Source organism: Protopterus annectens, chromosome 5.part0 (assembly GCF_019279795.1).
Source record: "Protopterus annectens isolate FY-2018-M chromosome 5.part0, PAN1.0, whole genome shotgun sequence".
Lineage (NCBI taxonomy): Eukaryota > Metazoa > Chordata > Ceratodontiformes > Protopteridae > Protopterus > Protopterus annectens.
The window spans coordinates 728,720,129-728,736,201 of record NC_056735.1 but is presented as its reverse complement, the minus strand read 5'-3'; the positions used below and the strand labels follow the sequence as shown (position 1 = coordinate 728,736,201).

The 16,073-nt window shown below is 40.9% G+C and overlaps 1 protein-coding gene across 2 annotated transcripts in view; it reads right to left on the bottom strand.

The window, feature by feature from the left end:
- The window catches only part of WWC3 (WWC family member 3), a 1,641,181-nt gene that overhangs the window by 47,574 nt on the left and 1,577,534 nt on the right, over positions 1-16,073 (bottom strand). For both annotated transcript variants that reach the window (XM_044072574.1, XM_044072573.1), the window contains exon 22: positions 132-259. In XM_044072574.1, the coding sequence (XP_043928509.1) occupies positions 132-259 (128 nt within the window). The remainder of the gene's footprint in view (positions 1-131; positions 260-16,073) is intronic.

Genomic DNA, 16,073 nt, shown 5'->3' with positions numbered 1-16,073 from the left:
CTTACATTGTAAATGAACTTAAAGCAGCATATTATAAGATCTTGTACACTTGCCTTTTCAAACTGGTGATGTGTCTCGCAAGATGACAGCTTTGAAACAATCATAAACTGCCACATCTTTATATAGCTTACCTGAATGTCTGAACTTGCAAAGGCTCCTTTTGATTTTGGTCCCGCAGGTGATACACTTCTTTGGATGCTTTCTTCAGCAATTTTTCTGCTGCCATCAGCTGATGTTGCTCATGTTTGGTCTGTCTTGCCTGAAAGATATTTTAAAAGTTAATAAGGTAGTCCATTGCACACTAATTTATGTTCAATATGAAATACATAATTGCTCAATGTTTATGTGTGTTATATCATGACAATTATTCACTACTCACAGCTGTTAGACTTAAGGAGAACTATCAATAATGTCATTGCCAATAATGCAGAGTTAATATATGGCATCCAGAGGTGTTGGGGGCAGCATATTCGAACACAAAGACATTCATAAGACAACATGGTCTTCACCTGACAGATTCACTGTGAATCAGACATTTGCATATCTCGTCAATGGACGAGCATGTTTCAAGATGTCAGAGTTCCACTGGGAGTTGATGTTCCATCTGATCACTACCTTGTGGTTGCATCAATGAAAACAAAACCCAAGAACCAAAAGAAAAAGCCAATATCTCCTCGATTTAACACCATGTTGATATCTCCTGACGTGCAAACCAGATACAACATCAAGGTCCAAAACTCTCTGCCCTACAGAGTGTAGATGAAGACACTGATCAGCAATGTGAACAATTCAAGACAAACATCAAAGAGAGTGCAGAAGCAATGTGAACAATTCAAGACAAACATCAAAGAGAGTGCAGAAGCAATGTGAACAATTCAAGACAAACATCAAAGAGAGTGCAGAAGCAATAGCTGGGTATAAGAGAGGCAAAAGAAAAGAAGTGTGGATAATAGCTGAAACTTGAAAATCCATTGATGCACGATGTGACTGCAAATGAAGACGAGAGCAGCGCACCAAACTGGCCAATCATTAGGCACCGTGACTGAAGAATATAAACAAAGATAAACTGGTCAAAAAGATGTGCAAGAATGACAAAACATTATGGGTCAAAAAACTTGCAACAGTGGCAGAAACAGCGTCAGCGATTGGAAATTCCAGGGCATTATATTTGCCAAAGAAATTACAGACAAGAATAAACAGAGACCACCTATTAGATTAGGAAATGGAAAAACTGCAAAAACACAAGAGAAAGAATTAAAGAGATGGCAAGAACATTTTAGAATCTGTGCTATACTGCCCCACACCAAATGATCTGCATGACTTTGGCAATGACGTCCAAGTGTCAACAATGACTCTGGATGTGAACTTGGCAGACATTAGCGAGCTCGAAGTAAAGGAAGCCACAGTCAAACTAAAGAATGGAAAAGCTCCTGGAACAGCCCAGATACAATAAGAGTTGCTACAGTATGCTATGTCTTCAGTGGAATATTAAACAAATCTCTTGAACAACATATGGACTCAAGAAAAGATACACAATAAATGGAAAAAATGGCATCATTATCCCTCTACCAAAAAAGGGATATCTTGGAGATTGCACAAATTGGCATGAAATCACATTGTTGTCAGTCCCCAGGCAAAGTTTTTGCCAGTGTATTACTGAATAGACTGAAAGGAGCAGCTCATGACATATTCAGACAAGAACAGGCTGGACTTAGATCAGGTCGATCCTGCACTGACCAGATATTTGCACTAAGACAAATGATAGAAAAAAGCAACAGCTTGGAAGAAAACAGTCATTGTCAACTTTGATTTCAAAAAAGCCTCAACTACATACATCTACTATTACTATGGCACATCTTGACAAAATACGTGATTCCTCCAAAATTCATTGCACTCTTTATGAGTCTGTATCAAGACAGCAACTGCACAGTTTGGATGAATAATGGCTACACTGACTGGTTTGCGGTGGTCACTGGTGTATGACATGGATATATACTGTCTTCATTGGTATTCGCAACAGTTACTGACTGGGTCATGCAGAAAGCATTACATATAAACTCAGTGGGTCTGGAATGGGTCAGTGACAATAAGCTATGTGACTTGGACTTTGCCGATGACATAGCTCTAATTGATACAACATGGAGTGGAATGTAGACAATGACTACATCAATGGAGAACAGGGTAGAAAAGCAGGCCTCAAAACAATTCTGACAAATGCAAAGTGTTGATCAGCAAAGCATAGAATGACAACAAAGGCATAATGGCTGCAGGATCAATATTAGATATGATAAAGAACTTCTGCTACCTGGGTAGTTTCATCTCTCATACAGTTAACTGCGAAAAGCAAGTTAGACTTGAAAAAGCAAGTGCAGCATCCAATAGACTATCCAAAATCTGTAGATCAAACAATATTGCACTATCCACAAAGGTGAAGTTATACCCAGCACTGGTGCTGTCTGCTCTCTTATATGGCTCTAAACTATGGCCAATCAGATCATCAGCCACAAGAAAACTTGAGGCTGCTCATCATAAATGATTAAGATGCATTTTGGGAATATCATGGAAGGACAAAGCAAAAAATGAGAGTGTCATAGAACACAACAATGGAAACTTGAAAATATCATTATGGAAAGAAGGCTACACTGGTTTGGTCATGTTAACCACAGGGATACTAGCAGGATTCTTATACAAACCCTCAACTGGGTACTAGCTGAATACAAGAGAAGACCAGCCAGACCTTGAAAGAACTGGAAAGGACTTTAACAAGAGACCTCCGTCACCTGAATATCACTTGGGAGAAAGCTAAAGAAGAGGCAACTGATAGGACACAGTGGAGTCAACTTGTTGTCCAATGCATCATCAATGCGAGGTGAACTGAAGACCGAAGACCTATTGGTGTAGCTAGCCCCTTTGTAACCCAGGGACATTCCCTGACCTGGTACCCCTTCAGCTTCAAGTTCAGGTCCAAAAACGAGTGTAACAAATAGCTTGCTACAGTGCAGCTAACAAGAAGCGATGAGCTCACCATCCCTCTCTGAAAACCCATTATCATCATGTTGAAAATGAACTAAACCACTCATGAACAAAAATGTGCTTCTGCAAATGCATTCCCAACATTCTGAAACTGAATGCTGGTAATGAAGATTGCATCCCTGACTTGCATCTGTCCCTTCACCCCACCCTAGCTATACCTCTGATAGCATCTGTACATTGCCCAATAGCCATGCCACCCACCCCTTCTTATGTCTGTACAGTATAAAAAACAAGTTGCAACAAAAGAATTTAGAAGATAAAATATAACAAATTAATATATCAAAAAGTGACCACATAGCTCTAAGTAAAGAAAGTTCAAATTAACCACTTTAAGACCAGAACATGAAGGCAGCAGATTACTAAATAGGAAAAAGGAAACATGATGACTAAAGAAAAAGTTTATGCTCGTGTGAGCGCCTGTGTGTGCTTATGTGTGCGCATAGATGCATCTTTGTCTTTAACACAAATCGCACAATGGCTTGTAATTCCAAATAAGCTCATCCATGTCTCTTTTCAAACGGAACATGTTAATGTATGACAGACCGTGCATATTGAGCTACTTTCACATAATAAATACTTGAGGTTTCAAATGGCTCAGCTCATTAACTTTACTTATCACATATGTATGGTTACTTGAGAAACAGAGCATCAACTGATTTCAATGAAGGGGCTTAAAATATACTTAACTGATCAAACCATGAGGTAAGCTGTCAGATTTATTCTTGTACCAAGCTAATTTTGACTGCATAACAGCAGATCACTTTCAGAATTGGTGAGTTTGGTTTAGTATGGAGTGAATTAAAACATAGCTTCTAGACTTGAACCTGAATGGGCTGTTTTCAACAGACTATTTTTTAGTTAAATATGACTTCTATATTTTGCAACAAATCCCGTAGATATCTTATTCTCAGGGGGTATCTCCTACCTAGATAATTAAGGTAATAACCTAATTTCCAGCTGGCTGTTACCAAGAATTCCGATGAGTATGTCGGCACACTAATATAAATAAATAAATGTATATATATATATATATATATATATATATATATATATATATATATATATATATATATATACACACACACACATATATATATATACATACATACATATGCATGTGTATATATATATATATATATATATATATATATATATATATATATATATATATATATATATGGATTCACTTTATAACCTCGAAATGCTGAAATATCGGATTTCAGTATCTCGAGACTATAAAACCGAATCCACAAAACACCGACAAACAAAAACTGCGAAACCACATAACTGAAAACACCGCACACTACACTAAACATACAAGACAACACCCACATCAGAACATAAACAAAAAAACAACACACATACACAACTCACACCCCCACACCCCCCTACTTATATATACTAACTCCGAGATCGCACAAACACAACACAAAAGCTCACTCACACACGCACATTCTCCAATCCCTCACACACACTCTAACTCCCACTCAAAACCCTTACAAACACTCACTTACCTGACATAACACCTACATCCAAACACGGCACCGCGCACCAACAAAACACAAACCCGGACATTAGGTAGCGCAACTTCATAACCGCGAATTCGACATATTTTCGACATACGTCAAATTCGCAATTATGAACGTTCGCTATTTTTAACATTCCACTTTATAGCTTCGAGATACTGAAATTCGACATTTCAGTATTTCAATGTTATAAAGTGAACCCATATATATATATATATCTATATATATATCTATATATCTATATATATATATATATATATATATATATATATATATATATATATATATATACATATGCATGACACTAAGGATAATCACAAGGCTATCTTTAGTTATGTTAGGAACCTGGGTGGTAATTCCCAGATATGCTCAGAATTAGTCCAAAATGACAAAAAATACACCAAACCAACAGACATTGCCAACATCCTAGCTGACAGGTTCAGCACAAACTTCTCCCCCCCCCCCTCCCCACCAAAAGGGCAAATATCTATCCCAGCAGAGTGCTGCCCCCCTGACATCTCAGATGCTCAGGTAAGAGCCGCCCTCTCCAAAGCAAAAACACAGCATCAATGGGACCAGACGGTGTCCCAGGCTGCGTCCTACATGAACTCCAAGAAGAGCTAAACCCAAACATAAAACTACTGTTCAGTCTCAGCCTTACTACAGGATATGTGCCCAAAGAGTGGCGTACAGCAACAGTGGTCCCTCTCCATAAAGGTGGTGCCTCAACGGATCCTGGAAACTATCGCCCCATAAGCCTGACTAGCTTGGTCTGCAAAGCTATGGAAAGGATCATCATGGACCTCATAAATAAAGATATTGGGGACCTACAGACACTGGATCCTACCCAGTTCGGCTTTGTTAAGGGCAGATCCTGCCCCTTAAGCCTGGTTGATTTCTTTGAAACAGTCACCAAGGCCATTGACGAGGGGAAGGTGGTCCACACAGCCTACCTGGACCTCGCAAAAGCCTTCGATACAATACCCCACTCGGGCATTATAGATAAGCTCACCAGCTTAAATATAAAGCCCTATGTCACTAGATGGATTGCAAACTGGCTCAAGGACAGAACCCACATGGTTAGAATTGCTGGAGCCATGTCAGAATCCAAACCAGTTACAAGTGGTGTCCCACAAGGCTCAGTCCTGGGACCGCTCTTGTTCGGTATATATTTCTCGGAGGTACAGGCCAACACGGAGGGACTGTGGCTGACCATGTTCGCAGATGACTGCAAACTGGGCGCCATAATCGACTCTCCAGCCGACACAAGCATCCTCCAAAAGGGCCTCATAGAAACAGACAACTGGTGCCAGAGCCATGGCCTCAAGCTAAATGCCAAAAAGTGTATAGTCATCCCCTTTGGCAAAAACAAAGTGCCCACAAATTACCACATAGGTGGTAATCCATTAAGTACAGAAGAAGTAATTAGGGACCTGGGGACCCAAGTTGATAGCAATCTCTCATTTGACAACCACGTGGCCAAAGTGGTTAGAAAAACATTTTATATAGCCCACCTAATCATTTCGTTATTGTGTCGTTGATGCAAATTTTGATTATGTGTTAATGTGATCTACTTAGATCCATGTATATATCTATATATCTATCTCTCTCTCTCTCTATATATATATATATATATATATATGTACATATATATATATATACACACACACACACATATATATATATATATATATATATATATACACATATATAAATAAAATAAAAAAAAACAAGTCTGTACTTAAAACTGGCTAATGAAAGGCTTTTCAGACAGTGATTTTTCATAGCAGACAACTTTTATAACTGGTTATAAATATAAGTTCACGGGTAAGCAGCAAGTATTACGCTAGCTACCCTTGTGGGGCATTTTAAGCTTAGCCAAGTTCCCTTTTTGTACTTGAAATAACGTATGCCATTTGATTACAGATTGGCCTTACCCATCCCATGCTGGATAATTACATATTACCCTTAATGATAATAACTGGGATCTTAACGTAGATAAATGGGGGGACATATGCATGGGATGAAGCATTTAGGAGCTGCCTCTGTCCATTAGTAGTACAGGGGGCAGTCCTGGGGTAAATTTTGTGTTTCCCATCCATAGATCTAAGTTGCTTTTGAATATGGACAGAGATGAACTTTGTATTATGTGGTTGGGGAGTCTGATTCACAGCATCAGTATCCTCTGTGAAATATACCGCTCCCTCCAAACTATTATGCTGATGTTGTAGAAGATGTTTAGATCCGTGGACTGAGTATTTCTGATGCCATTGGACTTGCTGATGTGCAGTAAATCCATTAGTAATAGGTCAGATGACGCCTTACATCCCAGACATAGGTCAACTCTTAGCAGTCTGTACGATACAGAGTATAATGACAGGACTTTGAGCTGGTCCATGTAGGACATGTTGTTTAGGCCTTGTATCCTATTATTAAGGTGTCTCTGTGGGTATTCCAATTATTGCATGTGTCTGGAAAGATATATGTCAAAGGGGGCATTATAGTCAATGACTGGCCTAATGAGGGCTGAGTAAATGGTGATAGTGACATCCCCAGATCTAGACTCAATCCATTTGTTTATAAGCTATGCAACATAGAAGGACTTTCTTACAACAACAGACACATTTTGGTCAAAAGTGAGGTCACTGTCCACATACGTTCCCAAATCCCAAACAACTGGGTCAACAATTAGGGGAATATTATCACTGCGGTAGTTCCCTAGAGTAGATGACTTCCCAAAGGATACAATAGTGCATTTTTTGGCATTTGATTTCAGTCCATGATTTTGGCAACAGTTATTTATTTGGGATAGACCATTCTGCAGGATGGTCAAGTCATTCTGGAGATTCAATGACTGCTCCTAGCTTGCAGGGGTCTATATTAGGTTGCCAAAATGGTATTCTGGCAAACACCTATTCAGCGACCGTAATCGGTGAAAATCACTTCATTGATTCACTGAATTCACTCAGGGCAACAAAACAGTTGGCCGAAGCACAATGGACAAGTATAGAACTTTGTCCTTTTCTCCACTGCAGTGCGATCTCAGAGTTCGTATATACAGTTAGGGGGGTGTGGGGGGTGAAGCTCCCCACTTGGGTGGGTTCGAGTCAACTAAACGTTGGTCTGTTGTGCTTTGGGCAACTATTTTGTTGCCCTTAGTAAATTCAGTAAATTGAATCGATGAAGAGGTGTTCGTTGGAATACCATTTTGGTGACCTAATAAGGATCCTCTTGCAGTCATCTGCAAACTTAGTCAGCTTGAGCCCTTTGGTACTGGTTTTTACTGCAGAAAAGTAGATGCCAAACAGGAGAGGTCCCAGCACAGAACCTTGGGGTCTCCACTGGTGATTGGTCTCTTTGTGGAGGTAACCTTCTCTATTTTGATTATCTGCATCCTATCTGTGAGCCAGTTTGTAGCTTCACAGGTGCATACTAGGCTAATGACCACTAGGGCCTTTTTAAGTGTAGCCATTCATCCCAAATCTCTGACAAGTTCTCATACCCTTGATAAATGTAAGAAGGGGCTTAGCAGATGAAACGTTTACAAGCAGGGGCCTGAGAGACTAACCAACTACCTCTGTCCATTAGAAACACATGTGCCAAATCTGGGATGAATTTCCTGTTCCCCATCCAACTGTCCAAGTTATACTTGAATTGGTTTAGGGAGGAACTCTGCTTCACATGGATGGGGATCCTGTTCCTGAGAAGTGGTAGTCTCTGGGATGCATACCTGTCTCTCCAGCAAGTCCTATTTATATCACATGAAAGGTTTAAGTCTTTGGTCCTATTTGTTTTGCAGATATGAAGGAGGTCCATCAGGATGGAGTCTGACAATGCCTTGTATGCCAGGCATAAATCTCCATTCAACAGCCTGTAGGAGACAGAATGCAGGGATATAGCTTGGTCTGTGTAGGACATTTTACTTATGCCCTGAATTCTTTTAGTGAGGAACCTCTGTGGACATTCCAATTATTAGATATGCCTGGTTAGGTATTCAATAATATGTCTGATGAATGCTGAATACAGTGGAACAATGACCTCTTTGGACCTAGATTCCATAGCTTTGTTTACAAATTGCACAACATAGAATGATTTCCTCACAACTGTAGACATGTGATGGTCAACGGCTTGAATGCTATGTGTGTCCCCAAGCCCCTGGCTACTGGGTCAACTCTTACAGGTGTGTTGTCAATATGACAGCAGGGTGAATGACTTCCTGAAGTATACTGTTATTCATTTCTTGGTATTTAGTTTTAGTCCATGGCTCTGACACAATTTTTGCCTGTGTCAGTCCTTCCTGGAGAACATTAGTGTTGGTGGGAGATTCTATGACTGTTCCTAATCTGTAATCCTCTATACATTTGGTCAGCCAGAGGCCCTTGGCATTGGCCTTAAGTTCAGAGAAGTAAATGCTAAAAAGCAGCAGTCTCAGAACCAGTCCCTTAGGGACTCCACTTGTGACTGGTCTCTTTTAGCGAGGGATTCCCCAATTCTTATTTCTGAGGTCCTGTCCGTGAGCCATCTGGCTACCCACTGGGTGACATAAGGGTTTATAGTTAACCTCTTGTGTTTGTCAACAATGCCCAAGTGGGGTATTGTGTCAAATACTGTGACCAGGTCAAGGTAGGCAATATGAATCATTTTGCCCTCATCCATTGCTTTGGAGACCTACAAATTGATTAACATAATATGGTGGCTGTTTAACATGCAAATATCCATCAAACTAATCTAAAAGTTATTCAGATTCTTACTAAGTAAACAGTGGACTTCAAGAAAGTACAAAACATTATAGTAGGGACAATATTAAATCATGAACCAAAGGTACAAGAGATGCTATAGGTTAGATGCCATAATTAAGTTTTAAAAGATTACCACGACTAGAAGATTTTTAGTGTCATCCCACAGAAACAAGCCAAGATAAGGGTTTTCAGATTTCAGGTTTTACCAAGGGTCATTTTCTATGCAAATTACGAGTCTACAGTAGACACATTTTATAAGCAGATGAAATGAGGACTGAACTATTAAATATTAGATGTAAGATTCAAAACTGTATAACATGTGACACTATGTGTTGTAATAATAACAGATACACTTGGCTAGTGTGCAAAGTCATGCAAGTAGCTTTGTGTAGTAGGCAGGAAGTTCCCAATTCCCAGACATTACACTGTAAAGTAGTATAGACTTATGCTACTGATCACTAATCAGCAAAGCCTTATGGTATCGTATGTAGATGTGGCGCTCTGGGGGTGTGGCCTATTTAAATTAGGTCCTTGTGCATACCAGTGCACTGTTCTGCACATTAGACTTGCAAACCATTCACAGACATCCATGCTATGCATGACCCATGCAAACCAGTGCACAAACTGAGTATGTGCATGCGAACAGCTTTGCTACATCTATTGGTAAGGTCTGACCACAAAATGGTCTCCTTTGAATTAAAAATAAAACCTGGAACCTCAGCTAACCCTGGAATATTCAGGAACTACTCTAAGGCTAACTTCCTTATATTAAGAGGCAACTTGGCAAAATTTCAAGCCCCATCAACCTTGTGCTGCCTACCTGGAACTGTTCACAGAAACCCTATACAAGTATGTTAAACCTGCATAGAGGCAACTGTACACATCAGGAAGAAGTACAGAACTAAGTCAAAAAACAAGCCACCCTGGTGGAATCACAACATGAATAGGCTGTATAACAGAAGGAAGAAAACCATGGCAAAAATCAGGAGGTGCAGCACCCAGCAAGATAAATGCATTTCATCACACTAAACAAGCAAATCAGAGGATAAATAAAGTCTACCAAAGACAAATCTGAGATAAATTTGGCCTCCCAGGACAAGGTTAACCACAAGGCATTCTTTAGCTATGTCGGCAACCTCAAAGGCAACACACAATTGTGTGCAAAGCTCATTGTTAGTGGAATCACCTATACTGAGTCAGAAGATACAGCAAACCTACTGGCCAACAAATTCAGCTCCAACTTTACCTCTCTCTCTCCCTCAACCTTCCCTCATTAAAGACCATACCTGCCATCGCTAGGGAACAGCTCCTTAATGCTCTCTCTAAGGCCAACAACACTGCATCAATGGGTCCTGGCAATATCACAGGATGCCTTCTATGAAACATGACCCATTAGGGCCTTGGAATTGCTATTTAACTGTAGCCTCCAAACAGACTTCATGCCTCATGAATGGAGAATCGCAATAGTCATTCCCTCTGCACAAGGTGGGCCATCTACAGACCCTGAAGCTACAGACCCACAAGTCTCACATACAAAGTCATGGAAAGGATTATCATGGAAATGATCAATAATGACAGAGAACCTCCAGAAACTGGATCCAACCCAAATTGGTTTTGTCAAGGGCTGGTTATACTAAAGCAATGGATGAGGGCAAAATGGTTCACACTACCTACCTTGACCTGGCCAAGACATCTGACACAACACCCCACTTGGGCATTGTTGAAAAACTCAAGACATTAGGTAAAAACCCTTATGCCACCCGGTGGATAGCCAAGTGACTCAAAGGCAGGACCCAGGAAGTTAGAATTGGGGAGTCCAACTCAATAAAGAGACTGGTCACAATCAGAGTCCCACATGGATTGGTCCTAGGATCACCCCCTTTTTGGCATTTACATCTCTGAAGTCAAGACCAATTTCAAAGGCCTCTGGCTGACTAATTTAACAGATGTTTGCAAATCAGCAGCCATCATTGAATCCCCCACTGACACAAATGTTCTCCAGGAAGGGCTGACAAAGACAAATAACTGGTGTCAGAGCCTTGGACTAAAACTAAATGCCAAAAAATGCATAATAGTATCCTTTGGGAAGTCATCCAACACTGGTAACTATCATATTGTCAACTCACCCCCTAAGAGCTGACACAGTAGTCAGGGACTTGGGGATGCAAATAGACAGTAATCTAGTTTTTGACCATCATGTGTCTATAGTAGTGAGGAAATCATCCTATGTTGTGCAACTTATAAATAAAGCTATGGCATCTAGATCTAAAGAAGTCATTGTTCCACTGAATTCAGCATTCATCAGACCTATCATTGAGTACAATGCCCCCTTTGGTATGTACCTAACCAGGCATATCCAACAACTGGAACGTCCACAGAGGTTCGTCACTAGAAGAATACAGGGCATAAATGACATGTCCTATGCAGACCACCTGAAGGCCCTATCTCTGTATTCTGTCTCCTACAGGCTGTTGAGGGGAGATCTATGCCTGGCATACAAGTCATTGTCAGACCCTGGTCTGACTGACCTCCTGCATATCCACAAAACAAACGGCAACAGAATTACCCATTTCTAAAGACTTAAATCTTGCCTGTGATATACACAAAACCTGCTGGAGAGACAAGTATTTATTCCAGAGACTACCCCTTCCCTGGAACAGGGTCCCCATCCATGTGGAAGTAAGTATATATGTCAAGTATAACTTGGAAAAGTGGATAGGAAACAGGAAATTAATCCCTGGTTTGGCAGCTATGTCTTTAATGGACACAGACAGATAGTAAATAGTTCATTTTCCCAAGCCCCTGCTTACACTTCTCAAGGGTAGCAGAACTTGTCAGAGATTTGGGATGCATGGCTAGGCTTAAAAATGCTCTGGTGGTTGTTAGCCTAGTAAACACATATGAAACTATAAGCCTATGCATTCCTGTGACAGAATCTGCACAAGGTGAAGCATAGTGGTTTTCTTTGGCCAGAGTATGATGCAGGTAGCTAGTGTGGGTGTGTGTTGGATGAATGCTACCTGGCACTGGTGTGGATAGGAAGATCAGGGGTATATGTGTTCTGGCACTGGTTATGTGCATGTGAGAGAGAAAGAGAGACACAGACAGTGTGTGTGTGTTTGTTTGTTTCTTTATGAAGCAGAAGCTCTTCGTTCCTGTCCTATGACAGTTTCAGGATAAGGGCTTTCTGGTTAAATTGAAATTTCCAGCTCTACTAATATTGCAAAAAGGTTCACTACAGCTCTCTTTTGACCACCTTATTGAAGTATAGAATTATGTTGCCTGACAATCTATAGGTAGTAAAACCAACTAAGCTCAGTGTTGCTAACCATGCAGATCCCAAACAGAAACTCCTCCAATCCCTGATCACTAGCAGTAATTCTCTGAGGAATAAAAATGTCACAACATGGGAAGAAAAGGGAGGTTTCCTTGGAGATGACAGGTAATGGATATCAAAATCCATTTCTTTATGCGATAATCAAATTAGTTCCTCCCTCTAGCCAATGTATCTGATGACGATGAACTCTAATGACCCTTGGCTTAAAGAGAATGGGTGAAAAGAGAAGAGCCACAGCAGAAACTACCCCTACATGAAATTGTTGACCTTTTTTCTTTTTTTTTCTTTTGTGAATCAAATTTTGCTTGCAGTGGGCAAAAATTCTTCATGTTTTCTGAAGCTGATGCATTACAAGCTGAAACCCACACTAGTTTTATCACACCAGCTTGTCTACATGCTGCTGTATACTTCTAGATGGGATAGAAACATGACATCAGTTGTAGATCCTCCCTCAAAGTGTGTTATTTGAAAATGTAGGGGGTACCTGACATTTCCTATTTTTATGTGTTTTGTAAGACTTAAACTGGTATAACAGTGATTAGTAAGTGCTTTATCTCTCTTACACATACAGTGCCTGATTACACATGGCAGTTGGTACAATTGAAATGAGCTACAAATAAAACACACCAAAGCTAGCCTACTTCACACACTACATTTGTTAATGACTGTATCCTCCCCACAAACAGAATGGAACATATAATACAGATTACCACAGTCTCAGAGCCTTTCTAGTTGTGTCAAGGTACTAGGCAGGATTGTCTGTTGTCATCACAACTCTGTCTTGGCTGTGGGAGCTTTTGATCTCAATGTAAGACAAAACTGCATGCACTGGGGACTCTCGATATGAGGATGCTACACATATACTGGTATTTGTTTTGCACATGACTGTACACATTTGGTGACTACTCTCCAACTGCATTTTCCACAAAGTTTAGGGCATTTAGTAAGCCTGAAAAGATATCAGAGCTTACTAAATGTGAATTGAGATAAGACATTTATTTCCCCTTAATTCAGCTTGTTTAGCACTGAAGGATAGTCTGACTCCATATACAATTACATAGACCACTATTATTTTATTTATTTATTGGCATTTGTTTACCTGGAAAGTCGAACTGAGCAGTGCCCTTTTGCAGCAGAGGTCTGGGGAGAAAAGCTACATTATACAGACATCCCGTGCATTGTTTCATCATTTACAGCCAGTTTCATTCATGAGCAACAGTTCCATTATTCAGACATCCCTGATATAGTACAGTTGTGTACACTTACCATAAATGTAGATGTTCGAGTGTATTCACTGTTGCAGTCATCACATTTGGGGTTAACTGCTTGCAGTAGCCCTCAGTCGGCCTGATTATCAAAGTCTTGGGTCCTGCGTCGGTTGCTGTCTCATCTTCCATGATGTCAGGTAGTCAGGGGTATAAAGCATGCAGCCGACGCCATTACATCAGTTTTTCTTGCCCCAGATGTTAGGTGCCCCCATAATGGGAAGCAATTATATATACAAGGTTACACCTCCAACAAAAAAGCAAATACACCAAAAAGCTTTAAGCATAGTAAACAAGAACAGAGGTATAGCCAAAAGAATCAGGGGGCTGGAGGGAGGGTAACCAGGAATGCAACAGTGAATACAATTGAACATCTACATTTATGGTAAGTGTACACAACTGTACTATGTTTTTCGTGTTTCACTGTTGCAGTCATCACATTTGGGTAGATTCCCAAAGCTAAGGATGGGAGGAGGAAACTGGATAGCATTAGGATCAGCTATAAGGCCCTGCAAGACTGCAGTGGCAAAGTCAGCTCTGGATTTAGAGAAAACTGGCAAATGGTAATGCTTGGTGAAGGTATGTACAAAACTCCAGGTAGCAGCTTCTAGGATGTCCCTGGTAGGGACACCTCTGAGAAAGGCTGTAGAGGTAGATGCAGCCCTGGTTGAATGTGGTCTTATCCCCTGTGGGGTAGGTTTTCCATTGTGTTTATAGCAGAAATGAATGCAATGGCCTATCCATTTAGAAATGGTTTGCTTTGAAATGGCCTTCCCCTCTGCCCCTGCAGCAAATGCAACCAGCAGCTGTTCAGATTTCCTGAGAGGTTTAGTCCTGTCCAAATAAAATCTAAGTTGTCTGTGCACATCTAAGGAGTGCAGTATTCGTTCCTCTTTGTTCTGTGGATTAGAAAAGAAGGTTAGGAAATGAATGGACTGATTAACAGCCACACTGGATACCACCTTAGGCATGAAGGAGGGATTGGTCCTGAGGGACACCCTGTCCGCATGAAAGATAATGAAAGGCTCCACTGCCATAAGGGCCTGTAATTCAGACAGCCTTCTTGCTGAAGTGATGGCTAAAAGGAAGGCTGTTTTCCAAGAAAGGAATTTCAACTCTGCATTTGCAGCTGGCTCAAAAGGAGGTAGAGTGAGTTTTTCCAATATAAAGTTAAGGTCCCAGGCTGGAGTAGGGGCTATCCTGGGTGGTCTTAAGTTTTTGGCCCCTCTGAGGAACTGCTTGGTTCTGTGTTGTAATGAGCTGAAATGGCTGAGGCATGAATTTTGATGGAGGAAAAGGAAAGGCCCTTGTGAAGCATCTCAGTTAAGTATTGAAGAATCTGTGGAAAACTGGGTGCTGCTGTGTCCATCCCCTGAGTTTGGTTCCAGGAACAGAATCTTTTCCATTTTTCAGTGTAAAATTTTCTAGGCCTCCTTGCCTCCAGAATGACATCCAACACTTGCTTACTGAGGGATGGTAACGGAGAGATCAGGTAATTAGCCAGGCTTCCAGGTTCAGGGTTTAAAGCTGAGGGTGCAGAATCTGGCCCTCCTGCTGGGACAGAAGGGCAGGGGTCTGAGGCAGGTGCCATGGTGCCAGCAGTGATACACTGCACAAAAGGGGGTACCAGTGTTGGCGTGGCCAGTCTGGTGCAATCAGTATTGTCCTTGGTTTGTCCTGTTTGATCTTTAGTAGTACCTTGGAGAGGAGAGGCAGAGGTGGAAAGGCATAAACTGAAAGGTTTTTCCAGGTGAAGGACAGGGCATCCACTTTCCAAGCTTGTTTGTGGGGATTCCTTGTGCAGAATTTGTCCAATTGGTAGTTCTGGGGGGAGGCAAACAGGTCTATCTCTGGGCTCCCCCATTTGTTTCTCAACGTGTTGAATATCTTTGGTTCTAGTTTCCACTTGTGTGGGTCCATTAGATTTCAGCTTAGTTCCTCTGCCAGTGTATTTAGCTTTCCTGGTAGGAATTGAGCCTGTAGGTGCACTTAATAGCTCAAGGCTATGTTCCACAGAGCCATGGCTAGTCTGCAGAGAGGGTATGAGTGGGTTCCCCCCTGCTTGTTTATGTACCACATAACAGTAGTGTTGTCCGTCTTTACCATTAATTGCCCTGGAAGAATGTGGTCCTTGAAGGCTGTCAAAGCATTCTGTACATCTAACATTTCTTTT